This window comes from Budorcas taxicolor, chromosome 25 (assembly GCF_023091745.1).
Source record: "Budorcas taxicolor isolate Tak-1 chromosome 25, Takin1.1, whole genome shotgun sequence".
In the NCBI taxonomy this organism is placed as follows: domain Eukaryota; kingdom Metazoa; phylum Chordata; class Mammalia; order Artiodactyla; family Bovidae; genus Budorcas; species Budorcas taxicolor.
In genome coordinates, this window is record NC_068934.1 from 50,950,585 (window position 1) to 50,976,692 (window position 26,108).

The 26,108-nt window shown below is 62.6% G+C and overlaps 1 protein-coding gene across 1 annotated transcript in view; it reads right to left on the reverse strand.

Moving 5' to 3' along the window:
* Nucleotides 1–3,105: 3,105 nt before the first annotated feature.
* The window catches only part of MUC5AC (mucin 5AC, oligomeric mucus/gel-forming), a 29,264-nt gene continuing 6,261 nt past the window's right edge, over nt 3,106–26,108 (reverse strand). Inside the window, 41 exon segments of the mRNA XM_052661714.1 lie at nt 3,106–3,263; nt 3,782–3,964; nt 4,072–4,126; nt 4,285–4,404; nt 4,684–4,782; nt 4,862–4,984; nt 5,320–5,357; nt 5,494–5,595; nt 6,500–6,603; nt 6,706–6,793; nt 7,093–7,271; nt 7,722–7,929; nt 8,372–8,555; nt 8,672–8,922; nt 9,265–9,439; nt 9,947–10,155; nt 10,403–10,542; nt 11,405–11,819; nt 12,252–12,871; nt 14,696–14,920; nt 15,053–15,271; nt 15,320–15,363; nt 16,062–17,044; nt 17,830–18,018; nt 18,108–18,151; nt 18,597–18,759; nt 19,011–19,139; nt 19,482–19,638; nt 19,825–20,064; nt 20,738–20,911; nt 21,049–21,162; nt 21,253–21,391; nt 21,512–21,663; nt 21,740–21,840; nt 21,947–21,999; nt 22,069–22,324; nt 22,484–22,610; nt 23,330–23,422; nt 23,586–23,752; nt 23,833–23,970; nt 24,050–24,119. Coding sequence (XP_052517674.1) covers nt 3,106–3,263; nt 3,782–3,964; nt 4,072–4,126; nt 4,285–4,404; nt 4,684–4,782; nt 4,862–4,984; nt 5,320–5,357; nt 5,494–5,595; nt 6,500–6,603; nt 6,706–6,793; nt 7,093–7,271; nt 7,722–7,929; nt 8,372–8,555; nt 8,672–8,922; nt 9,265–9,439; nt 9,947–10,155; nt 10,403–10,542; nt 11,405–11,819; nt 12,252–12,871; nt 14,696–14,920; nt 15,053–15,271; nt 15,320–15,363; nt 16,062–17,044; nt 17,830–18,018; nt 18,108–18,151; nt 18,597–18,759; nt 19,011–19,139; nt 19,482–19,638; nt 19,825–20,064; nt 20,738–20,911; nt 21,049–21,162; nt 21,253–21,391; nt 21,512–21,663; nt 21,740–21,840; nt 21,947–21,999; nt 22,069–22,324; nt 22,484–22,610; nt 23,330–23,422; nt 23,586–23,752; nt 23,833–23,970; nt 24,050–24,119 — 7,428 coding nt within the window.

Below are 26,108 nucleotides of genomic sequence, written 5' to 3' on the forward strand. Positions count from 1 at the left end.
AGCCTGTGTTGTGTGTCCATCCTCACCCAGTGGGGGTGTCTGAAGGACAAGGCAGGGCTTCTCCACCCCTGCCCGCCCCCCAGTGCCCCTCCCTCGGTTCGGAGGCCTGGTCCTGGATGACCCTGAGGCCCACTCCGCCTGGCCCGGCCGCCCTCCAGCCCCCTCCACCACCCACGACAGGTACTCCTGTGTCCCCGCAGCTCCGACCTCTGACCCTGCCGAACCCTGCAGGGGCACCTCTACCCTCCCTCCCTCCTGTGCTGGTCTCTTAGCGGGATGCCAGCCCAACTTCCCAGCAGACGGGGGGGTTCTGCTTTGCTTCTGTGGCACCAACACGTGGCCTCATTCTGGGTGATCTGTCCACTCTGCCCGCTGTCGCCAGGCTCACGCTGGGTGTGGCTCCCTGGGAGGCCCTGAGTCTGGCTCGCCTTGGGTGGGTCCTGGCCGCTGTGCAGCACAGCTCCGGGTCAGCTCTGGCTCCGAGGTCACCGTGGTCCTTCCCGCGCCGGTGGAGAGCACCCCCTGCTCTCTGTCACCGCTGACCCCCGGAGACCTGAGGACTCTGACGTCCACGTGGACCCTGCAGCCAATTTGCTCACTTCCTCTGAAGATGAGGCTGTGCAGCCGTCTGAGCTGCACTCACAGAGACACCTGCGGGATGTCCCGGGCCCCACATGTCCCCACAGGGCCAGCTGTGAAGTGCCAACCGCTGCCCAGGGCTCAGGTCTGAAGAGGACAGAGCTGTGGCCCACGAGCGCCCAGGACCAAGCCGGCCGCTGGCACCCCGCCTCTGGCCTCAGACCAAGCAGCCCTCTCCTGAAGGTTGGGGCCAGGATGGGAGCCCAGGTGTCCCAGGGTGGGGTGGGCATGCTGGGGGCTGAGGTCAGGAGGGGGCTGCCAGCATCTCGTGTCCCTAGTCGCCTCCTTGCCCATCTCCAGGACCCCTCAGCCCTTCATCTGGGCAGAAGCCGTGCTCAGCCTGACCCCCGCGTGAGCGGGGACACCCCTCCCCCATCTGACTGGGGCAGAACCCAGAACCACTCCTCGTCCAGCCCCTGAAGCGACGGCCCTGCCAAGGCTGGACTCCAAGGAGGGCCACAGGAGGTGGGGTGGTGAACCGCCCCAAGCAGTCCCGGCCCCAGAGCCTCTTCTGGCCGTTCGCCCGGGAGCTGAGCACAGCCTGGAGGAGGCGGAGCTGCGGTGGGCCCTGCCCAGCCCCTTAGCGCCTGCTCACAACCTGGCTGGGGCCTGGGGTGGGGCAGGGGCCCGTTGTCTGGTTTCTGCTGCTGGGTCAGAGTTCTGGGGGTGGGGGCGGCGTGCGCTCCGTGGGGGGTGGGGATTAGTCTCTGCGGCGGCGTCCAGCCGGGCCAGAGAGGAAGAGGCGGCTCCCGACACCTGAGCCCCTCGGTGGGGGCAGAGGCGCTGATTAAGGTGCTGCCTGCAGCTGCGGGGTCAGCCGGTCACTGGGGCAGCGGCTCCCAGACCGCGAGGGCCAGGAACTTCCTGCTCCCAAGGGGAGCGTCTCATGGGGGCGGCAGTGAGCTCTCTGCCCCCACCTCCTGGCCACGTCCGTCCACCCCCTACCCGCCCGCCCCCCAGGACCAAGGGATCATGAGGTCATGGCTGCGGGAGACCCTTTGCCCCTATCTGGTCTCTGACCGGCGGGGTCAGGATGCAAGGTTAGCTCCGCTACCCGCATGGCTACGGGGCTCAGCACGGGGCAGACGGGGCGGGAGTGGGAAAGCCGGCCCAGTGGGGGTGTGTAACTGTAAAGGGTGGTCCTGGCCCTCACTCAGGGTCCTCCTGACCCCGCTGGCCTTGAGAGGCGGCCCAGACTCAGACAACAAAAGCCGCGGACCTGGGCCCTGAGACCCCCGACTGCTTCCTGAGCCCCCGGCCTGTCGGAGGCACCAGGACCACTGTGCTGCCACCTGGTGGCGGCCACAGACACTGCAGCCACAGCCTGCCGCCAGCCCTGGCTCCTACCCCCACCCACCTCACTACGGTCCCCAGGCCCAGCTCAGCCTGGGCCTGCTTCTGGCAACCAAGGCAGCCTGAGGTGGACGAAGTGGGCCTGATTCGGGTGCTGTCGGCTTTTCTGCTCTGGGGGCCGCTCCCATCACTGGGGTCTGGGGGACTCTGGACCCCCAGGGGCATTCCTGTGCTGGACGCTGTCCCCACCCCACTCTGCTGCCCTGTCTAGGCAGGGGGCCCCCTCCGTACATCCAACGGCCCCTGCCCACCCTCCCAGCGCTGCTGTGGGGCCAGGCCCAGCATGAAGCCAGTGTGTCATTGGAGGGGTAGGGGCTCCACTGGGGCTTCCAAGGAAGAGGGGGCTGGGTTTAGGAACATGGAGGTTCTCCAGGTGGGGGTCAGGGGTCGCAGTGGGGGGGTCGACAGGATTCCCAGGGCAGTGGTTTCCCTCGGGCCTGCACGCACACCACACACACACACACACAGGCACCGCACACCGAGCCAGGCTCTGGCATGATGGCAGAGTCCAGAGGTCTGCGGGAGAAGAAGCCCCTCCTGTCTGAGGCCCAGCTGGGCGGACACAGGAGACTCCCGCCCTTGTCCCCTCGTTTACGCCCTCTGTCCATCCAAGCACAGAGAGGACCGTCCCGGGCCACACCCTGGGCCCATGCCCGCCCCCTGCCCCTCTCCTGGCTATTACGGACAAGCTTTAAAAAATCACACGGAGTCCAGGAATTGCAAAATGCTCCAAGTGTATTCACAAACCCGCTGGCCCTTTCCTGAGGCCCAGGGCCAGGAAAGGGGGGTGAGGCTCGCCTCCCAGCAGCCAGCCGAGCAGCCCCAGTCACCACATTGAGGGACCCGCGTGATGCACAGGCCTGGGGCCAGGAGGCTGGTCCCGCGGCCAGAGGAGCCTCCCCACCCCTCGCCCGCGGGGCTGGTCCTGAGCAGGCCCCTGGGGCCCCTGCACACCAGGGCAGCTGGACCCTGGGACGGACGGAAGGGGTGGGGGCGCTTCCCTGGCCCGGGCTCAGGCTCCACCGGCCTGAGAGGCCGTTGGCAGCAAGTAGAAGCATTCCTGCGGGCGTGTCGAGGAGCGCGGCCGCCAGGCCCGGGCCGGGGCTGTGGCCTCTACTGAAGGGGCCGGGCCCGCGGGGCCCTTCTCCCGCGGCGCCTGAGCCCGCTCTCCGGCCTTGGCTCCAGCGCCACCGCCGAGAGGCCGAGGCCGCCGGGGGAGTCGCATTGCAGGCCCGCGCAGCCGCACTCCTCCACCTCCGTGTAGGTGAGAGCGCGGCTGGAGCCGTCCTCGCAGCGCAGCGTCACGTTCCTCAGAGAGACGCGCTGCTCGCGGCAGCAGCTGCACAGATGCTCCACCGCGTTCGCCTCCGGGGAGAACCTGTGGGCGGGGCCCGCTCAGCACCGCCCCGCGAGGCCCCGCCCCGCGAGGCCCCGCCTTCGTGCAGCCCCGCCTCCGCAGGGAGGAGCCCGCCAGGCTCCTGAACCACCGGCACTGGGACCCAAGCGGGGTTCTTAGTAAATAGAAGAGCGTGATTCCAAACAGGCTGAGAGCCACCGTCCCTGGACCCCAGCCCAGCCCCCTGCTGGCCCCTGGTCCCTCCAGTCCCTTCCTGGGGGGCTTCCCGCGGCCCCCCGCGGGCGGGCCCCGTTGCACCTTCCCGAGCACTGCCCCGCAGGAGCCTTCTGTGCGCGGCGGGGGGTGGCGGCGGGGCTCATGCCCACGGGGGTGGTGTCCCCGGGGGGTAGGGGGTCGGGGCTCAAGCCCACGGGGCTGGTGTCCCCGCGGGGTGGGGGGTAGGGGCTCACGCCCAGGGAAGTGGTGGCCCCGCGGGGTGGGGCGGGGGCGGGCTCACGTACACGGAGGTGGTGTCCCCGCAGTTGCCCCGGCAGTAGGCGAGGCGCACGGGCCCGGGGGAGCTGCAACCCTGCAGCCGGAGGACCTGGAGCTGGTGGTGCACCGCGCAGGCCGACCCTGGGGAGGGTCAGGGGGTGTGCAGGGTCAGGGGGTGTGCAGAGGTCAGCCCTGGCCCGGGGCAGACGGGAATTCACGTCCCCTCCCCGGCAGAGCAGCCCACTCACGGTTGGGTAGGGGGCAGAAGAGGCAGCAGCCGTCCTCGCTTGGCAGAGCCTCGTCCTGCGTGGACCACGGTGCCATTAGCGGGGAGCGGGTACCAGGAGGGTGCAGCCATGCCCCCCACCTGCTGATCGTGGCCACCCACTCCTGTCCAGGGACTGATTCTCCGTGGCTACTGTGGGTCCCCCAGGAAGGGCAGGCGGGCTGCTGGGACTCACCGCAGAACAGTTAAGCGGGGGACACGCCTTCTTTGTGGTCACCACCACGAGCCCATCCTGGTGCCGCTCACACTCATGTGAGATGCAGTGGTCTCCGGGGTCTGACCAGGACTCGCCCGGCTGCAGGGAGTCCCAGCCGGCAGGTAAGCGGCCCTCCCCAGGGCCCCCTCCAGCTGGGGCAGGCGCTGTATCTGTCCTTCAGCCCCCAGCCCACAGGCTTCCAGAGCTCCCGCGGCTCTGCCCAGAGGCCGCCTAGCTCTGACGGCTCCCCAGGGTCGCCAGTGCACCAGGATGCTACCCACCCTGCACCCCCACCATCGCTGCGCACTCTGCCCTCTGTACAGGGCTGGGGTTTGCCCCGCCCAGGACACACCCCAAGGCCTTGCAGCCACTACTCACGTAGAAGAGGTGGGCAGAGCTGTTGCTGGTGTTGATGACGCAGGCCACCTGCACGCACTCACCACAGCACTGCCCGGCCCGAGCCTGGTACTTGAAGCCCTGCGGGAGGCGGGACGTGGCCTGAGCCCCTCTGGACGCTGCGGAGGCGGGTGTGGAGGCCGGGGGCAGGGGCACTCACCAGGGGGCAGGAGGTGCTGCAGATCTGGGTCTCACAGTTGATCGAAAAGGTGTCTGACGAGGCTCCCCCCGGCAGCTCACACCAACATTTTTCACACAGGCTGGAGGAGACCACGGCGCCGGGCTGCAGGAGTCAGGGGCAGTGTCAGCGGGACAGGCCTGGCCCTGCCAGGCAGACTCCTCCCCCGGGGGGGCCCTCGGGAGTGCCCCCTGCCGGTCTTGGGGACAGAGTCCAAAGGCTGCGTCACATGCCCTGGAGGGCCTGGCCGGGGGAAAGCTTGCCTGGGGACCTTGTCAAGTTCAGGACAAGAGCTCTGTGGTCCCAGGAGAGCCCACTGCTGCTCCGAAGCGCCCCTTCCCCAAGCCCCACAGGGGTGCAGCCTCAGCCATGCAGAAGCTTGCGGGACGGGGACTCTGGTCCCTGCGTCCCAGGGGGGCCTGACCTTCGCCGGTTCCTACCTGGTACAGGGTGCCATTGATGCTGCAGACGGTCCAGCCTGCTCGGGGGAGAAAGCAAAGCTGCAGACCCACCTTCAGCCCCGAGAGCGGCTACCACGCCCCTCGGCACAGCATCGGGCCCCAGGTGACAGCCCCGCTCCCCCCGCCTGGCCGCTGCTGAGCCAGGGCACTCACTGCAGCTGTAGGCCGGGCAGCAGGCCGCCTCTCTGTAGGTCTGGACGGCGTGCGAGCCTTTCGGGCAGGGCTCGGGCTCAGGGCAGTGTCTGATGTCACAGGCTACAGTGGACAGAGGGGGCATCAGGGATCTGCCTCCCACCCCACCCTGAGCGCCACCCCTATGGGGGCTCTCCAGGAATCCTGAACGGGGGAGGACTCTGGCAGGGGGTAGGCTCTTGGAGGGGTGCCTGCTGCCCGAGGGACGAGGCTCCTGTTCAGCTCTGCCCTCACGGTAGCCACATTTTGGAGCCCCACCCCCGCCCCACCCAGGGCTCACCGCAGCGGTACTGGGGACAGCACTGGCCAGTCTGCATGGCCTCAGGCACAGGCACTTGGCCGGACTCGGGGCAGGCGGGGGCCGGGGGACAGGTCCGGGGCCGGCAGCTCATGGTCTGCGTGCCGCCCTCACAGGTGCACTCCTGGCAGTCCACGCTGACCGTGTGGCCGGGCTGTCGGGGGAGGGACAAGGGAGCCCATGGCCACGGCCGGAGGGGCAGAAACCCCCGGCTCGGGGCCTACAGGGGGTCTCCAGAGGTGCGGGTGCAGCTGAGGCCCACGAGGGCCTGGAGGCAGGAGGCGGTCCTGCACGCTGTGGCTCGGGAGGGGTCCCTGGGAAGACTGGGTGCGCCGGCCCCAGGGCTGTGTGTGGGGGTCCTGAGTCTTGCCAGGGAACTCCGCCCCCACTCCTGCCCGTCCTGTGAGTCTCCAGGGCTGAGAGAAGTCCCCAGGCCCCGAGGGCCCCACACTCACCTCCACAGGCTCCCCACTGGGTCCCAGGCAAGCTGGAGGAAAAGAGACGAGATCACTGCTGGGCCACCTTGGCCCCTAGCCCATCACGGCCAGACCCAGTCTGGGGCCGGGGGACCCCAGGTCATGGTGGAAAGCCCTGGGGTCCGGCTGAAAAGCCAGAGGCAGTGCCTGGAAGCCTGGAGCCCAGCCCGGGGACCCCAGCCCAGGAACCTACCGTTGCAGTCAGTGGGCACGCAGACCTCCTTGCTTGAGCTGTACAGCATTGTGCCCTGTGGGCAGAAGCAGCCTTCCGTGATGGGACTGGGTTCTAGGAGGGCCCTGAGTGGGGCAGGAGCAGAGGGTGAGTGGGCCGCGCCCTCCAGGGCGGGGACACGGGCTGGGCCAGGGAGGGGGCCCCCAAGGCAGAAGGCAGGTGCTTACAGGGGGCTGGCGCTGCTGTTCATGTAGCAGTAGGAGGGGCTGGGCGGGCCGCACGGCCGGTACTCCATGCCAGCAGGGCAGGTGAAGGCTGTGTGGAGGGCAAGGATGCGCCTGAGGCCACAGGGCACCACCCATGGGCCCTGGCCTGGGCCTCGGGCCAGGCTCTGCTGGTGGAGCCTTGACCCCTGCACCCCAGGCCCAGGCGCACTCACCTGGATGCCCCCTCTTGTCTCTCAGGAAACAAATGCCCTCCATCCTGGGCCCAGCCCTCCTCCTCCTCCTCCCAGAAGCCCACCCTGACCACCCAAGCCCACCCACTGATTGCACACTGCGCCCATTCCCTTGAATGCCACTGCCCAGTGGGAGGGGGAGGGGGCGGACACGCACGGCACGTGTAGTTGGTCTGGCCCCGCCAGTCGATGCAGACGCCAAGGGACGCACAGAGGGCGGCATAGAGCTCCAGGGCAGAGCACACCACGTCCATGCCGGGCATGTGGCACTGGTCGAAGGTGCAGCCTTGGTAATACGGCCAGGGCGGGATCAGCACGTGGCACAGCTCGAAGGGCCTGTGGCACAAACACGGGGGCTGTGGGCAGCACCAGGGAGGGGCTGCCCGGCTGCAGGCTTTCCCTGAAAGGGCCCCGAGGGAGAGATGTCACTGGGCCGATCTGCATGCCTGGAGACCCCAGCCCATGAGGCAATCTGTATGGGCAGGGTGGGAGTCTGGCTGAACAGTTTTTCTTCCTGCAAATTCTCCGCTGAGTTCCCCGGGGGCCTGCCTACCCAGCGCCCTGCTGGCTGAGGACTTGCACCTGGACCCCCCATGAGCTGCTGCAGAGCCTGAGGCCGCCCTGCAGCCAGCCTCCATGGGGCTCTGCGCATGGCATCCCAGCAGATGTGACTCCCTCTCCCTCGCAGCCCCTTGCAGCCAACCTCTTCCCACCAGCCCGGCAGCGTGGGGTCAATAGGACTACTCGCACCCCTGCCTTTGCCCCAGCCCTGCCCCAGAATCTCACTTGCTCAGAATGAGCTGGCAGATTGGCGAAGGTGGGCACGGGGTAGGCGAGGTCCTGGGCTCCACTGGGGTGGGCGTCGGGGGAGGCCCGTTGCAGGGCGGCTGGCCGGGGTATGCCACCTTCCAGTGGCTGGACATGTCGGAGCAGGAGGCCACCACCGCACCCCCGGGCAGGCGGCACTCGTCCTTCTGGTCGTTGGTGCAGGTGCCTGCAGCGTGGGGGTGGCAGTCAGGGGGCCTCCCGCCCGCCGCCAGGGGCTCAGCGTCCCCGAGCCGAGGGTCGGGCCTGGCATCTCCAGGCAGCCCTTGATGGAGTGTGCGAACCTGCCCCTCCACCTCCGTGTGCTTCCTTTTCCCTCCAAGAAGCCAGACCCTGGGGCCGTTCCCAGGGAGGACGACAGGGGTGGGCCTTGGGTGTGGGCTGTGTGGCCAGGCCCTAGGCCCTGTGGTCACACATTCTTGGTACAGCCAGAAAGCAAAATTGCCTGTAGGCTCAGCACCATGCAGTGGCCTCAGCCCAGGGCTAAGAGTGTGGCTCCGGGGGACACACCCAAGGCGAACCCTTCTCATGCCGGACACACTCAGCCACGCTGAATGACCACGGACAGAGCCCGGAGCCAGGAGGGTGGGGAGTGGGGGCCGGGCACTCACCGCACTGCCCTTCTGTGTTGTTGGCGAACTTGCTGAAGGGCACTTCCACGGAGAAGACGAGGCCGCTGAACATGACCCGGACACCGAGCTCAGGAATTCTCACGTACATCTTGATGCCGACTTGGGAGACAGCAATGCCGCCTTTCTGGAAGCCGGGCCTTACCACCTCGCCATTAAAGATGATCTGGACAGTGACCCGTGAGGAACAGACCGAGAGGGCAAGGGGGCGGTGGTGAGCAGCCAGCGCCTGGCGCCCTCAGCCCGCCCGGCGCTTGTGGGGCCGCCCTGCCGCGTGCCTACCTCATTAGTCATCACCCCGTGGACGGGCTTGCGGACCAGCGTGACGCGGTTCTCCTGGTACTCAACAATGATGGACTGTGGGCAGGATAGCCCATCTTCCGCATTGCAGAAATAGTTCTCGACCAGCACGCGGAAGTGGCCGTACACCGGCACGATCTGCTGTGCCAGCACGTACGTGCAGTTGTCCAGGAACGTGTAGTAGGTGCCGTCGAATGTGATGTAGTGTGGGTCCCCCCAGCCGCTGCACACGCCTGCACGGAGGGGCCAGCGCCTTACGGGCTGCACCGCTGCCCCCGCCCCAGGGGCACGTGGTCCCACACCAAGGGGAGCAGGTGACCGCCTCGCCGTCGGGGCCCATGCACTGGCACCACACAGAACTCTGGCCAGCAGGCGCCGGAGGTGGACCAGACTCCCTCCGCCTCCTCGCCCCTGCGGCCCGTGGACTCCAGGCCCACGCAGGCCTCCGCGCAGCACCCCAGTGGAGGCTGAGCACCACCGCTGGTGCCTTGCTCTTGGGGTGTCCTCCCTGGGTCCAGCCCAATTCCGTTCTGCCTTCTCTCCCCTGCCCACCCCGCCCCGCCCTGCACACTCACACTGGCACTGGTAGTGTGAACAGCAGCCGTCACGGTCAGCCACCTGCACGGCGGGGTAGCCGTTGGCACAGGTGGGCTTCTGCACCCTCGGACAGCGGCGCGGGCTCACCGTGATGACCCCGTTGCCCTGGCAGGTGGCCTCAGAGCAGTTGGGCATGGGCCAGGTCTCACCTTTCTGTGGAAGCAGAGAAAGCTACAGGGCCTTGTTGCCATCTGGTACCCACTCCGCGGGGCTCAGTGCTCACCTGGGTCTCCCCAGAGAGAAGAGCCACTCTTCTGGGACTAGGGGCCAGCCTTGCCCCAGGCCTCTCCTCCCCCAGCCCCACCCAGAAGGCACGGGGCTGAGTAGGGGGAGCTCTGGCTGGTGAAGGCGGCCCCCTTTCCACCCTGTCCCCTGCCTCCAACTCTTTGGTCTCCAGTCCTTGGCTGTTCCACCCACCCCCCGAGAAACAACAGCCTGCTCCAGCCCCCTTTACAGGGAACGGAGTCTCAACCTTGGGCCTCATGCTCCCCACCCAGAAGAGCTGGAGACCAGATGGCCGCTTGTCATGGCCAGCCTGCATCAGCCCAGGAGTCACTGACCTTCACCCACGCTTCATGCCACACTCTCTAGTTGGAAACCGCTGAGGGTCCCTTCCCAGGCCCCCTGAGTCCCTGAGAAGGGCAGGAGAGGTGAGGTTACCGTTCTTGGGGGGACTGCATTTGGGCACCCTTGTGGAGGGACTGACACGGAGGTAGAAGGGGAGGACTCTGGTGAGGAGGTGGTCGGGGTGGGAGGTGGCATGCTGGTGGGACAGGTGGGGGCCGTTCCCTTGACCACGTGGCAGTCCAGGCTACAAAAGGCATAATAGCAGTGGCCCAATAGGTCAGTCACTTGATAGATGTTGGACCCTGCAGGAAAAAGAAAGAGGCAGACACTGTAGGCCAGGAAGTGACTCCAGAGAAGAGCCGGCCTGGCTGGGGCCCTCCCGCCCAGGTCTAGACTGCATCTTCATGGAGAGCTTACTGCAATCCTGGACACAGACCTAGCCTGTCACAGAGACAAGACACACCTGTGTCTCCTGCACGCGGAGGCTTTGTGAACAGGGCGCCAGGGACCAGAGGTGGCACACAGCACGTGCCCAGGAAGACTGCATACCTGCGGAGTGCAACTGTCCAGACACACTGCAGGAGCAAGGTGTGGTCCCCGGTGGGGACGGGGTGGTCTCAGATGCAGGAACAGAGGTGGAGCTGGTTGTAGGAGCCGAGGTGGTGCTGCTTGTGTGCACAGAGGTTGTACTGGTTGTAGGAGCTATGGTTGTGCTGCTTGTGTGCACAGAGGTTGAGCTCGTTGTAGGAGCTGAGGTTGTGTTCCTTGTCTGTACAGAGGTTGCACTGGTTGTAGGAGCTGAGGTTGTGCTGCTTGTGTGCACAGAGGTGGAGCTCGTTGTAGGAGCCGAGGTTGCACTGCTTGTGTGCACAGAGGTGGAGCTCGTTGTAGGAGCCGAGGTTGCACTGCTTGTGTGCACAGAGGTGGAGCTCGTTGTAGGAGCCGAGGTTGCACTGCTTGTGTGCACAGAGGTGGAGCTCGTTGTAGGAGCCGAGGTTGTGCCGCTTGTGTGCACAGAGGTTAAGCTCGTTGTAGGAGCTGAGGTTGTGCTGCTTGTGTGCACAGAGGTGGAGCTCATTGTAGGAGCCGAGGTTGTGCCACTTGTGTGCACAGAGGTGGAGCTCGTTGTAGGAGCTGAGATTGTGCTGCTTGTCTGCACAGAGGTTGTACTGGTTGTGGGAGCCGAGGTTGTGCTGCTTGTGTGCACAGAGGTTGAGCTCATAGGAGCCGAGGTTGCGCTGCTTGTGTGCACAGAGGTTGAACTCATTGTAGGAGCTGAGATTGTGCTGCTTGTGTGCACAGAGGTTGCACTGGTTGTAGGAGGCAAGGTTGCGCTGCTTGTCTGCACAGAGGTTGCACTGCTTGTTGGAGCCGAGGTTGCACTGCTTGTGTGCACAGAGGTTGTACTGGTTGTTGGACCCGAGGTTGCACTGCTTGTCTGCACAGAGGTTGCACTGCTTGTTGGACCCGAGGTTGCGCTGCTTGTCTGCACAGAGGTTGCACTGGTTGTTGGAGCCGAGGTTGCGCTGCTTGTCTGCACAGAGGTTGCACTGGTTGTAGGAGCCGAGGTTGCACTGCTTGTGTGCACAGAGGTTGCACTGGTTGTAGGAGCCGAGGTTGCACTGCTTGTGTGCACAGAGGTTGCACTGGTTGTAGGAGCCGAGGTGGTGCTGCTTGTGTGCACAGAGGTTGAGCTCGTTGTAGGAGCCGAGGTTGCACTGCTTGTGTGCACAGAGGTTGAGCTCGTTGTAGGAGCTGAGATTGTGCTGCTTGTCTGCACAGGGGTTGAGCTCGTTGTAGGAGCTGAGGTTGCACTGCTTGTGTGCACAGAGGTTGAGCTCGTTGTAGGAGCTGAGGTTGTGCTGCTTGTCTGCACAGAGGTTGTACTGGTTGTAGGAGCCGAGGTTGCACTGCTTGTCTGCACAGAGGTTGTACTGGTTGTTGGACCCGAGGTTGCACTGCTTGTCTGCACAGAGGTTGCACTGCTTGTTGGACCCGAGGTTGCGCTGCTTGTCTGCACAGAGGTTGCACTGCTTGTTGGACCCGAGGTTGCGCTGCTTGTCTGCACAGAGGTTGCACTGGTTGTAGGAGCCGAGGTTGTGCTGCTTGTGTGCACAGAGGTTGAGCTCGTTGTAGGAGCCGAGGTTGCACTGCTTGTGTGCACAGAGGTTGAGCTCGTTGTAGGAGCTGAGATTGTGCTGCTTGTCTGCACAGGGGTTGAGCTTGTAGTAGGAGCCGAGGTTGTGCTGCCTGTGTGCACAGAGGTTGAGCTCGTTGTAGGAGCTGAGATTGTGCTGCTTGTCTGCACAGGGGTAGAGCTTGTTGTAGGAGCCGAGGTTGTGCTGCCTGTGTGCACAGAGGTTGAGCTCATTGTAGGAGCCGAGGTTGTGCTGCTTGTGTGCACAGAGGTTGCACTGGTTGTAGGAGGCAAGGTTGCGCTGCTTGTCTGTGCAGAGGTTGCACTGCTTGTTGGAGCCGAGGTTGCGCTGCTTGTGTGCACAGAGGTTGTACTGGTTGTTGGACCCGAGGTTGCACTGCTTGTCTGCACAGAGGTTGCACTGCTTGTTGGACCCGAGGTTGTGCTGCTTGTGTGCACAGCGGTTGCACTGGTTGTAGGAGCCGAGGTTGTGCTGCTTGTGTGCACAGAGGTTGAGCTCGTTGTAGGAGCCGAGGTTGCACTGCTTGTGTGCACAGAGGTTGAGCTCGTTGTAGGAGCTGAGATTGTGCTGCTTGTCTGCACAGGGGTTGAGTTCGTTGTAGGAGCCGAGGTTGCACTGCTTGTGTGCACAGAGGTTGAGCTCATTGTAGGAGCCGAGGTTGTGCTGCCTGTGTGCACAGAGGTTGAGCTCATTGTAGGAGCTGAGATTGTGCTGCTTGTCTGCACAGGGGTTGAGCTCGTTGTAGGAGCTGAGGTTGCACTGCTTGTGTGCACAGAGGTTGAGCTCGTTGTAGGAGCTGAGGTTGTGCTGCTTGTCTGCACAGAGGTTGAGCTCGTTGTAGGAGCCGAGGTTGTGCTGCCTGTGTGCACAGAGGTTGAGCTCGTTGTAGGAGCTGAGATTGTGCTGCTTGTCTGCACAGGGGTTGAGCTTGTTGTAGGAGCCGAGGTTGTGCTGCCTGTGTGCACAGAGGTTGAGCTCATTGTAGGAGCTGAGATTGTGCTGCTTGTGTGCACAGAGGTTGCACTGGTTGTTGAACCTGAGGTTGTGCTGCTTGTGTGCACAGAGGTTGCACTGGTTGTAGGAGGCAAGGTTGCGCTGCTTCTCTCCGCAGAGGTTGCACTGCTTGTTGGAGCCGATGTTGCGCTGCTTGTCTGCACAGAGGTTGCACTGGTTGTAGGAGCCGAGGTTGTGCTGCCTGTGTGCACAGAGGTTGAGCTCGTTGTAGGAGCTGAAATTGTGCTGCTTGTCTGCACAGGGGTTGAGCTTGTTGTAGGAGCCGAGGTTGTGCTGCCTGTGTGCACAGAGGTTGAGCTCATTGTAGGAGCTGAGGTTGTGCTGCTTGTGTGCACAGAGGTTGCACTGGTTGTTGGACCCGAGGTTGCGCTGCTTGTCTGCACAGAGGTTGCACTGCTTGTTGGAGCCGAGGTTGTGCTGCTTGTGTGCACAGAGGTTGCACTGCTTGTTGGAGCCGAGGTTGCGCTGCTTGTGTGCACAGAGGTTGTACTGGTTGTTGGACCCGAGGTTGCGCTGCTTGTCTGCACAGAGGTTGCACTGCTTGTTGGAGCCGAGGTTGTGCTGCTTGTGTGCACAGAGGTTGCACTGCTTGTTGGAGCCGAGGTTGCGCTGCTTGTCTGCACAGAGGTTGCACTGCTTGTTGGAGCCGAGGTTGCGCTGCTTGTCTGCACAGAGGTTGCACTGGTTGTAGGAGCCGAGGTTGTGCTGCTTGTGTGCACAGAGGTTGAGCTCGTTGTAGGAGCCGAGGTTGCACTGCTTGTGTGCACAGAGGTTGAGCTCATTGTAGGAGCCGAGGTTGTGCTGCCTGTGTGCACAGAGGTTGAGCTCATTGTAGGAGCTGAGATTGTGCTGCTTGTCTGCACAGGGGTTGAGCTCGTTGTAGGAGCTGAGGTTGCACTGCTTGTGTGCACAGAGGTTGAGCTCATTGTAGGAGCTGAGGTTGTGCTGCTTGTCTGCACAGAGGTTGCACTGCTTGTTGGAGCCGAGGTTGCGCTGCTTGTCTGCACAGGGGTTGCACTGCTTGTTGGAGCCGAGGTTGCGCTGCTTGTCTGCACAGGGGTTGAGCTCGTTGTAGGAGCTGAGGTTGCACTGCTTGTGTGCACAGAGGTTGAGCTCGTTGTAGGAGCTGAGGTTGTGCTGCTTGTCTGCACAGAGGTTGCACTGGTTGTTGGAGACAAGGTTGCGCTGCTTGTGTGCACAGAGGTTGTACTGGTTGTTGGACCCGAGGTTGCACTGCTTGTCTGCACAGAGGTTGCACTGCTTGTTGGAGCCGAGGTTGCACTGCTTGTCTGCACAGAGGTTGTACTGGTTGTTGGAGCTGAGATTGTGCTGCTTGTCTGCACAGAGGTTGAGCTTGTTGTAGGAGCCGAGGTTGTGCTGCCTGTGTGCACAGAGGTTGAGCTCGTTGTAGGAGCTGAGATTGTGCTGCTTGTCTGCACAGGGGTTGAGCTTGTTGTAGGAGCCGAGGTTGTGCTGCCTGTGTGCACAGAGGTTGAGCTCATTGTAGGAGCTGAGATTGTGCTGCTTGTGTGCACAGAGGTTGCACTGGTTGTTGAACCCGAGGTTGTGCTGCTTGTGTGCACAGAGGTTGCACTGGTTGTAGGAGGCAAGGTTGCGCTGCTTGTCTGTGCAGAGGTTGCACTGCTTGTTGGAGCCGAGGTTGTGCTGCTTGTGTGCACAGAGGTTGAGCTCGTTGTAGGAGCCGATGTTGCACTGCTTGTCTGCACAGAGGTTGACCTTACTGTAGGAGCTGAGATTGTGCTGCTTGTGTGCACAGAGGTTGGACTGGTTGTAGGAGCTGAGGTTGTGCTGCTTGTCTGCACAGAGGTTGGACTGGTTGTAGGAGCTGAGGTTGTGCTGCTTGTCTGCACAGAGGTTGTACTGGTTGTTGGAGCTGAGGTTGTGCTGCTTGTCTGCACAGAGGTTGCACTGCTTGTTGGAGCCGAGGTTGCGCTGCTTGTCTGCACAGGGGTTGCACTGCTTGTTGGAGCCGAGGTTGCACTGCTTGTCTGCACAGGGGTTGAGCTCGTTGTAGGAGCTGAGGTTGCACTGCTTGTGTGCACAGAGGTTGAGCTCGTTGTAGGAGCTGAGGTTGTGCTGCTTGTCTGCACAGAGGTTGCACTGCTTGTTGGAGCCGAGGTTGCACTGCTTGTGTGCACAGAGGTTGTACTGGTTGTTGGAGCTGAGATTGTGCTGCTTGTCTGCACAGAGGTTGAGCTCGTTGTAGGAGCCGAGGTTGTGCTGCCTGTGTGCACAGAGGTTGAGCTCGTTGTAGGAGCTGAGATTGTGCTGCTTGTCTGCACAGGGGTTGAGCTTGTTGTAGGAGCCGAGGTTGTGCTGCCTGTGTGCACAGAGGTTGAGCTCATTGTAGGAGCTGAGATTGTGCTGCTTGTGTGCACAGAGGTTGCACTGGTTGTTGAACCCGAGGTTGTGCTGCTTGTGTGCACAGAGGTTGCACTGGTTGTAGGAGGCAAGGTTGCGCTGCTTGTCTGCGCAGAGGTTGCACTGCTTGTTGGAGCCGAGGTTGTGCTGCTTGTGTGCACAGAGGTTGAGCTCATTGTAGGAGCCGATGTTGCACTGCTTGTCTGCACAGAGGTTGACCTTACTGTAGGAGCTGAGATTGTGCTGCTTGTCTGCACAGAGGTTGGACTGGTTGTAGGAGCTGAGGTTGTGCTGCTTGTCTGCACAGAGGTTGGACTGGTTGTTGGAGCTGAGGTTGTACTGCTTGTGTGCACAGAGGTTGAGCTCATTGTAGGAGCCGAGGTTGCGCTGTTTGTCTGCACAGAGGTTGAGATTACTGTAGGAGCCGAGGTTGCGCTGCTTGTGTGCACAGAGGTTGTACTGGTTGTAGGAGCTGAAGTTGTGCTGCTTGTCTGCACAGAGGTTGTACTGGTTGTTGGAGCTGAGGTTGTACTGCTTGAGTGCACAGAAGTTGTACTGGTTGTAGGAGCCAAGGTTGTGCTGCCTGTGTGCACAGAGTTTGCACTGGATGTGGCTTCATGGAAGGTGGTCCCTGTGTGCCCAGTGACCCGCACACTGGAGGTGCTGGTTACTGTGACAGTGGCGGGAGGGCAGTGTTCCTGGGGCTCGCAGCACAGCACTCTGATCTGGTAGTTGAGGCACAGCCTGGTCTTGCCCTTCTGGTCCTGGTTCCGACACAGCAGGCCTACATCCTGGCGGCACTGTACCAGCTGGCCCAGCTCGTGGATGCTGACCCCGGGGTGGTTCTCGGCTCGGCACTCCACTTTGCTGATGGATTCAGGTCGGTGGCAGATAGTGTCTCCATTCCTCATGATGTTGCTGAAGGTTTCATTGTCTCCCCCGTGGGGCCCGGGCATTGGGAAGTCCACGTCGAACCACTTGGTCCACCTGCACTTTGGCTTGCAGGGGGTGGTCCCAGGAGAGGACTGCTTGTGTGTGCTGGGCGTGGCCCGTCTTGTTGGGGTCATGTGAGGTGAGCTGGCAGTGCTGAGCTTTGTGGAAGTGGAGAGGGTCCCAGTGGCCCAGGTAGAGCTGGCTCCAGCTGTGGCTGTCCGTGTGGTGGCAGGCGCAGCAGGGGAAGCGGTGTTTGTCCTGCAAGTGTCCACCAGCTCGCAGCACAGGAAGCGGATATTGTAGTTGTAGCAGATGGGGGGCAGCTGGTCCTTGTTCCAGCAAATCAGGCCCACGGACTTGTCGCAGACCACATCCTGGCCCAGCTCCTGCAGTGGGGTGTCAGGGAAGCGCTCTGCCCGGCACTGCACGCTCCTGGGCTCTGCACAGAACTTATACCCTTCGGCTCTGAGATTCGAAATAGTGTCAAAATCGCCACTGTTTCTCCCTGGCCCAGGGTAGCTGCCGTCCATCCACTCAGTCCAGTTGCACAAGACTTGTAAACAGGTGACCGTGGTGGGCTCAGGTGAGGACTGCTCTGAGGGCCTTGGAGCTGTGGACAACACAGAGGTTGTGTTTGAAATTGTTGTTGAAACTGGCACTGGGCTGGGAGTCAAGAGGGTTGTTTTCCCAGGAGTCAAGTTACCTGTGACAGGGGTTGAGGTGCCTGGGACAGGTGTTGAGGTGCCTGGGACAGGTGTAGAGGGTCCTGGGACAGGTGTTGAGGTGCCTGGGCTGGAGGCCGGGGCCGTGCTTGGGGTGTGTGCTGTGCTCTCGGAAGGGCTGGGGCGCCTGCCAGGTGGAAGCGTCGAGCTCACACCTGAGGGCGGGACAGAGAGGACAAGCATCAGGGGCCAGGGCTCCCGACGGCCCTCGAGGACACCCCACCCCGCCGCTCTCTCAGCATCAGCTGCTGGGGTATTCCACCGCATCTGTCTGCCCCGAAAGGAGCTTGGGGGGCAGGGCGCCCACACCTGGCAGGTGTGGGGCTCACCGCTCCTGAGTCAAGAGGTGAGTCAAGCTTGTGTAAGGAAGCCTGCTTCCTGGAACCTAAGGCCAGAGTTCCAGGGGCTCGTCACCCTTTGGGGAAGCTCTAATAAGGCCCTGAGGTGCCCCTGGAAGAGTGAGGACTCAGAGCAGCCTTGAGGGCAGCAGGTCTGGGCAGGGGTGCTCGAGCTGGGCTTCCCGTGGTCCTCTCCCTGGGGACCGGCCTGGGACACCTCCGCTTACAGCGCCTGCCCCTCGCTGGGAGCCTCAGCCCTGAAAGCACGACCAGGGCATTGGTCCTGCCAAGGGGCCTCGAGGAGGCTGGCCCTTCCTGGTTGCAGGGTGACTGGACAAGGGTCACACGCTCTGCTGGGTGCCGGCTCTTTCCTGACTCAGGGTGGGGGTGGGGCGCGGCCCTGCACGGTACCCACGTGTCTGCCTTACCGGGCAGGGATGTCGAGAAGGAGAAGGTGGTCTGGGGTGTGGGCGTGGTGGGGCTGCAGGTGTAGACCCTTCTCTCGATGGTGCCGTTGGCCCCACAGTGGGCCGAGATGCAGCCCCCCAAGCCATCCGTTGTGTGGTAGATGACGTCCCCAGAATGGAAGGGCCTCCCGTCGTAGGTGCAGACGCAGGCTGTGGGGAGCAGAGCGCCAGCGTTAGCGGGCGGGGACGCGGGCAGGAGCCCCAGGCCCCGGGCGCAAGGAGGGCGGTCTGCTGCTCACCGTTCGCGTCGTAGGCGCACTGCACGCCACCCTTGGTGCAGACGCTGGTGACAGAAGAAAGGTGAGTCTGGGGGTGCCGGGCGTCCTCTGGCCTGTGCCGGGGGCAGGCCGGAGCCACCCCGCTGGGTCCCTGCGGCCAGGTCTCAGCCCGGAGGCCACGCCCTCTCAGGGAGCCTTTCAGCCAATGGGCAGAGGAGGCGGTTCCAGCACAGCCTCTGGACCCAAGGACCTTCCGGAGGCCCCTTCCTCCCCAGGGCCTCTTCCTGGGGAGGGCGCCTCGGGTGGTGTGACGACCCAGGTTCCCTTCTGCCCCCTTTCTTCACCCCCAGGCCCCCCACCCTCATCCAGCAGTGAGGAGGCTCCCCATGGACCCCCACAGGAGACCCAGAACGGGGCACCCTCTGGCCCTGAAGGAAGGAGACCCTGCTGGGAGGTGGCCAGGCGAATCCCCCACGTGCTCCAGGATCTCGCAGCTCCGGCCAGACTCACCAGGAGTAGCAGTTCCTGTCCGAGGGCACCGTGGAGTTTGGCCAGAAAGACTGGCCTCCAACGTGGCAGGGGGGTTGTGGGGATGGGGTCGGGCATGAAGCCACACATTGCATCTGGTCCTCGTCGAAGATGGGGGCCTCTGGTGGGCACTTGGGGTAGCAGCCTGCGAGCCAGAGGGACGTGAGTCCCAGCCAGGCCAGTCACCCATGGCCTCGCTCCCACCTCGGGCCCCAGCCCTGGACCTCACCCCCCAGGCAGCAGGGAGCTCGAGGCTATGGCCACAAAGGCACCTCGAGGGGCCAGGGGGAGTTCAGCCTGGTCAACGGTCCCAGGATCGCCAGGATAGACCCCAGCCCCAACCCAGGGCCCCCAGCACGGGCCCCCCCCCCCGCCCCGGACCAGCAGGGTGCCCACCTTCCAAGCCACGGGTGTCGGGCCAGCACTGGCCGCTGGGGTTCTGGCAAGTCTTCAGGCAGGGCGCCCCACAGGGCTGGTAGTGCCACTCACACTGGCCCTGGGGGTTGTAGTAGTCGCAGAACAGAGCTGTGGGCGAGGGGCAGCGAGGGGTCACTCAGGGCCAGGCGTCTGGTCGGGGGGCCCCAGGCGGAGGGCTGCCCCAGAAGGACAGCCCAGGGCCACCCCCACAAAGCCACGGCTGTCCTCTGTGCCTCCTAGACGTGGCCTCGCAGGGTGTGGGCCTACAAGGCCCGTGGGTGAGAGGGGGCAAGCAGCTGGCTTCTTGGGGATGCCCGCCCCTGGCGCCCGGGCCCTGGGGCGGGGGAAGGGGGCCCTGCTCATTCCCTGCCTCCCCACCCACTCTCAGCCCAACTCTCGTGATCCCCTGCACCCCCATGCCACCTGGGAGGCAGGTCCCAGAATACTCACGGCAGGTGTCCGGGGTCCGCCAAGACACGCACACGCCCGCATCGTGGCAGGCCTGGGCGTAGGCGGCCACGGCCGTGCAGAAACACTCACAGTCGCCCCCCGAGTCGCAGGCGCAGGCATCGCTCACGCAGGCCTCGTAGTACCTGGCTGGCTCCACCTGCGGGAGAGAAAGGCTTCAGACACTGGGGGGCTCCTGGGCACCCACGCGGCTTGATGTCCACCTGGGCCAGTTTCCCCTGGAGCACGGAGTCCTGCGCGGCCACCGCTGGCCTCAGAGGGTGGTGGGGAGCCCAGAGCCACTTCCATCCCTCCCTCCCCAGGTGCCCGGAGGAGCCCCGCGTACGTGGGCGTGGCAGGCGCTGAAGGTGGCACTGTTGATGATGCTGCACTGCTTCTGGGCCCAGGACCTGCGGTACGGGTTGGCGGTGCAGGGGTCCCTGGGGGCCAGAGCGTCCGGGCACGACGGGGAGAATTTCCAGCTGTTGCCAAACTCCAGCACGTCGCCCACCACAGACTGGCTCCGTGTGGTGAAGTCGTTGAGGGCATTGTCGTCGAAGTTCCCGCACAGCCCGCAGACCCTCCCCTGCAGACAGATGGACACAGAGATGGCAGCAGCTCCGGGTGGGCACAGGAGGGGCCCACTCACTCCCTCGGGCCCCCACCTTCCCCAGGACAGCCCCCAGAGCAGCCCCAGTGAGTGTGAGGGCGGCCCTGGGTGCGGCCCACTGGGCATTGGCGTCTCCTGGAGCAGAGGGTACAGGCAACGCGGCGTAGCAGCTATGGGGTGCCCCCAAAGACAGACTCAGGTCCTCCTCCTGGAAGCCCCTACAGCCGAGCATGAGAGTGAGGTCCCTGCAGGACGAGGGCTCCCTGGCGTGAGGTGGCCGATCTGGTGGGTGCATCCTTATGGAACGAGGGTCCATGCAACGAAGACGGTGTGGGGATGTGGGGACCAGGGCCGGGGGTGAAGGGGCCCCTGGGCCGGCTCGGCGTCCAGCCTTGGGGAAGAGGGGCCCCTGTCTGGGGTCCTCCTTCCTGCAGCTTCAGGACCCAGACGCGGCCGAGGGTTTGTGCCGTCGTCAGCCCTGCCTCTCTCTGTCTCTCCATCTCTCTGTGCCTCTCTTCCTCCGGTGCCGCTTGCCTCTCTCTGCCTCCCCTGTGTCCTCTGCTTGCCTCTCTCTCTGTTTCGGGGTCTCTGTCTCTCCCCTGCCTGCACCTCCATCACCAGCCGCCCCTGGTCCAGGGCTAGGCCTCACCTTGAACTCGGGGCTGAGTCTGAGGAAGATGCTGGTACCCTTGTCCCACAGCAGCGTGAGGCCCAGCTCCGTGTCCACCACCAGGTAGATACCCATCTGGTGGATGGAGTAGGGTGGCCGAGGGCCCGTCTCGATCACCTCCAGTTTCCTGTCACTCAGCTTCAGCTCGTAGCTCTGCAAGGACGTGAGGGTGGCTGAGGACACTGGCCACCACCTGGGTGGGTCCACGGCTTGGCCACCCCTGTCCTGGCTTAGTTATGGGAGCACGGCCTTCTTGGGGGGCTCCTGCCTGGACCCCCTCCCCTGCTCACCCCCAGGAAGATCTTGATGGCCTTGGAGCAGGTGGTCCCTGTGGTGCCGCAGGGCACGTTCTCGGTGACGACGCGGAAGCTGTTCTGGGTGCTGCCATTCCCGCCGCAGTGGTCCTGTGGGCAGAGGAGCGGCCCGCTGGGGTGAGCATGCACCGGGGCAGCGAGCAGGCCTTGGGGGGGTGGGGGAACTCGGTGGCCGTGTACCTGGAGCAGCGTGTACTCGCAGTCCCCGCTGAAGCTGTAGCGCCGCCCGTCAAAGGTGAGGTAGTGGCCATCCCCATACACCGTGCAGGTGGCCAGGCAGGGCTGGTCGGTACACTGCCACGTCCGACTCTGACAGGTGCTGGGGGACAGTGCCCGTCAGCCCACACCTCCCTCCTCGAGGCCCCAGCTGCCCGCCCCCACAGCTGGCCAGGCCGTGCCTCGTCCCGCTGCCGGAGCCGCCCCCCCACCAGCCCCGTACCAGGTGTTGCAGCCCACGTGGATGGTCTGGCCTGGCTGGTAGCTGGCCTCGTTGTGCACACAGGGGCAGGCGGACACGGGGACGCAGCCGCCATCGCCGCTGGCCACCAGCCCGTCGGGACACACACAGCCGGGCTCGCACTTGGTGCTGTACTGTGGGAGGACAGACCCCGCTTAACGGATGACCTGGGCCTGCAGAGGGGCCCCAGGGACAGCGGGGGACACTTACGCAGTCCATGTCCAGGGCATGGCAGCTCTTCTGACAGGCGGCCCCGCTGGCCCCGGGCGTGGCGTTGCGGCAGTCGAAGTAGAGCATGGGTGGGGCGCAGACTGGGGAGGGAGGGGGCGCTCAGGGAGCCTGCCGCCACCCAAGCTCACTGCCTCGAGGAGGAGCTTTGTGCAGAGATTCCCCCTCGCCCGCCCACTCCCAGCTCACCTGGGTCTGGGGTGTGGCCTCCAATGCAGGTCAGTGTGCCCTGGGTGCAGGAGCTGCCGGGAGAGCATGGTCAGAGAGCCGCCAGCCTCCCCCACCCCCGCCCACTCAGCAGGGCCTCCTACCAGACGGCGCCCTGCTCGTGCAGCGACTCCCCGTTGGGGATCACGGAGCCCTGCAGGTAGCAGGGGCAGCTGGCGGCCGGCACACATGCGCCGGCGTCGTCCAGGAAGGTGCCATCGGGGCAGGTGCAGCCGTCCACGGGGACGAAGCTGATGCTGCAGGTGACGTCCTCGTCACTCCGGGACCGGCAGGTGGGTGGACACGTGCTGATGTTGTAGCGGTAGACGAGTGACTTGGGGCAGTTGGCCATGGGCTTTGCTGTGGGTGCAGGGAGGGTGGCACTCAGGCCAGAGCTGGCGGGCATCCCCAGCCCCTATAGCCCCCGGGCAGGGTCCTGGGGCCCTGGGCTCGGTGCTCCTCGACCCCCGTGCCCGGCTCGGGGTGGGATCTGTGGCACGTCTGCCACAGGACACTCACTGCACACGCCGTCCCGCCAGCCACTGAGCAGCACGCCTCGGGCGGCGCAGGCCCGGACGTAGGAGGACAGGGCCGCACACATGCAGTCCTCACTCTTCTCACAGTTGCAGGTGTCGAACAGGCAGTTCTGGGGGCACACCGGGGCGTCAGGGACCCCAGCCCACACGCGGCGATCACTCCGCATGCCGCGGCCGGAGCCCCTGCCTCCCCAGGCCCCCTCCCCAGGCTCACGGGGGCTCCCCCTCCCTCAGCAGAGCGTGAACAGACCATCTTGCACTCACATCCTTGGGCTGGTGGGGGGCTGCCGGAGGGGCCGCAGTCCCTCATCTCTGTGACCCAGCGGTCCAGCCCCGTGCGGTCAGTCCCAGACACCAGTTTCTCACTGACCCCAGGCCCAGCGGGGTACTCACTCACTGTGTGTAGCAGCCCCTGCCCCAGTGCCTGGGTGTAGGGCAGGAGCACAGATGGGCTCGGAATCTCACAATGGGTGGCGAGCAAACGAGCAACTGAGTAATTAATGACTGAGTGAGGGAATGAGTAAATGAGTGAGTGAGTGAATGAATGAGTGAATGAGTGAATGAGTGAGGGAATGAGTGAATGAATGAGTGAATGAATGAATAAGTGAATGAATGAGTGAATGAATGAATGAATGAGGGAATGAGGGAATGAGTGAGTGAATGAATTAGTGAATGAATGAGTGAATGAATGAGTGAGGGAATGAGTGAGTGGGGGAGTGGGGGAGGGGACAGAGCCCGGGAGACCAGCTGGGCCCAGACGCTGTCGCCCTGGCCCTTGGGACGCTGAGGGTGGCCCAGGCCCAAGGGCAGAGCTGGGAGGCGGCATTACCGAGTAGTAGGTACTGGGGTCCACGGCAGAGTGGCACTGGGCGAAGGGGCCGTGGGGGTCGGTCAGCCGGGAGCACCAGTGCTGAGCGTACTTCTCTGTGGACAGAGGAGGGGTGGTCAGTGGGGCTGGACGTCATGTCAAGTGGGAGCCCCCTCGAGGTGAGCGGCTTTCCTTCACCCCGAGTTCCTCGGTAAGGAGCAGCACCGGGTGTGAGCGGTCCGAGGCGCCAGGCGGGCCCCGGGGCTACTGGACACACACCGTTCTCCACGCTGAGGGAGCAGGGGTCCTTGAAGCTGTTCTTGACGTTGGGGCAGGCGGCCTGGCTCTTCCAGGTGTTGGCGAAGGCAGCGGCCGAGCCCTCCACCACGCCGCTGATGGTCCGGAAGTCATCGGCCTGGTTCTGGTTGAAGTTCCCGCACAGGCCTGGGGCAGAAGGCAGGGTGAGGCCCCCAAGCACCCAGCCACGGGGGGTGGGCCTGGCTGCCGGGCGGTGACCCTCTTACCGCAGCTCTGCCCTCGGTTCTGCGGCGCCAGCCTCACGAACACCTGCATGATGGGCACCAGCTGGATGTCCAGCTGCAGGCCCAGCTGGGTCTGGGCGATGATGAAGAAGGTGGAGGGTCTGAAGAGCGTGACGTTGGCTGTGGACACAGGGGCCCACATCTTAGTGGGTGCGAGAGGTGGAACCGCCAGAAGTGGGGCCGGGGCGGGCACCCTTACCTGCTGAGACGGGCAGCTGGGTGTAGATCTGGTTCACAAACACCTCCCCGCTAGCCTTGACCATGAAGACCTGGAGAAGCACACAGCAGGGGTCATGACAGTCCCCGCAGGGCAGAGAAGGGCTGATGACCACCCCTGCCCAACTCAGGCTCAGCCTGCTTTGCTAAGCTTTCCACAGGGATAGGACTTTTTTTTGTGTGTGTGACATGAAAGTTGTTCAGGACGGCGGAGTAGAAGGATGTGCGCTCATCTTCTCCCGTGAGAACTCCAAAAGTGCAACTAACCGCTGAGCAGATGTCGACAAGAGAGTGTTGGATCCCACCAAGAAAAGATGCCCCACATCCAAGGGCAAACGAGAGGCCCCAGCAAGAGAGTGGGGGGGGGGGGGCGGAATCGCATTAAGAGTCAAACTCCTTACCTGCCAGAGATGCTCGGGGGGCTCAAACAAAATCTTGTGCACACCAGGACCCAGGGACCCCACAGAGACCCCAGTGCCTTTGTTTGGCCTTGGAGTACAGAATGAAGCAGGGCAAAGGCTCACAGAGTTTTATCAAGAGAACACACTGATCATAGCCAACACCCTCTTCCAACAACACAGAGGAGACTACACATGGACATCACCAGATGGTCAACACCAAAATCAGATTGATTATATTCTTTGCAGCCAAAGATGGAGAAGCTCTATACAGTCAGCAAAAACAAGACCAGGAGCTGACTGTGGCTCAGATCATGAACTCCTTATTGCCAAATTCAGACTTAAATTGAAGAAAGTAGGGAAAACCACTAGACCATTCAGGTATGACCTCAATCAAATCCCTTATGATTATATAGTGGAAGTGAGAAATATATTCAAGGGGTTAGATCTGATAGAGTGCCTGATGAACTGTGGATGGAGGTTCATAGCATTGGTACAGGAGGCAGGGATCAAGACCATCTCTGAGAAAAAGAAATGCAAAAAGGCAAATTGGTCGTCTGAGGAGGCCTTAGAAATAGCTGAGAAAAGAAGAGAAGTGAAAGGCAAAGGAGAAAAGGAAAGATGTACCCAACTGAATGCAGAGTTCCAGAGAATAGCAAGGAGAGATAAGAAAGCCTACTTCAGTGATCAATGAAAAGAAATAGAGGAAAACAATAGAATGGGAAAGACTAGAGATCTCCTCAAAAAAATTAGACATACCAAGGGAACATTTCATGCAAAGATGGGCTCAATAAAGGACAGAAATGGTATGGACCTAACAGAAGCGGAAGATATTAAAGAGAGGTGGCAAGAATACACAGAAGAACTATACAAAAAAGACCTTCATGACCCAAATAATCACAATGGTGTGATCACTCACCTAGAGCCAGACATCCTGGAGTTCAAAGTCAAGCGGGCCTTAGGAAGCATCACTACAAACAAAGCTAGTGGAGGTGATGGAATTTCAACGGAGCTATTTCAAATCCTAAAATATGATGCTATGAAAGTGCTGCACTCAATATGCCAGCAAATTTTGGAAAACCCCTTACATGAATCATGCGAAATGCCAGACTGGATGAAGCACAAGCTGGAATCAAGATTGAAGACAGAAATATCAATAGCCTCAGAGACGCAGATGATACCACCCTTATGGCAGAAAGTGAAAAGGAACTAAAGAGCCTCTTGATGAAAGTGAAAGAGGAGAGTGAAAAAGTTGGCTTAAAACTCAGCATTCAAAAAACTAATACCATGGCATCTGGTCCCATCACTTCATGGCAAATAGATAGGGAAATAATGGAAACAGTGAGAGACAATTTTCTTGGGCTCCAAAATCACTGCAGATGGTGACTGCAGCCTTGAAATGAAAAGACACTTGCTCCTTAGAAGAAAAACTATGACCAACCTAGACAGCATATGGAAAATGCAGAGACATTACTTTGCCAACAAAGGTCCATCTAGTCAAAGCTATGTTTTTTCCAGTTGTCATATATGGATGTGAAACTTTGACCATAAAGAAAGCTGAGTGCCAAAGCATTGAAGCTTTTGAACTGTGGTGTTGGAGAAGCCTCTTGAGAGACCCTTGGACTGCAAGGAGTCCAACCAGTC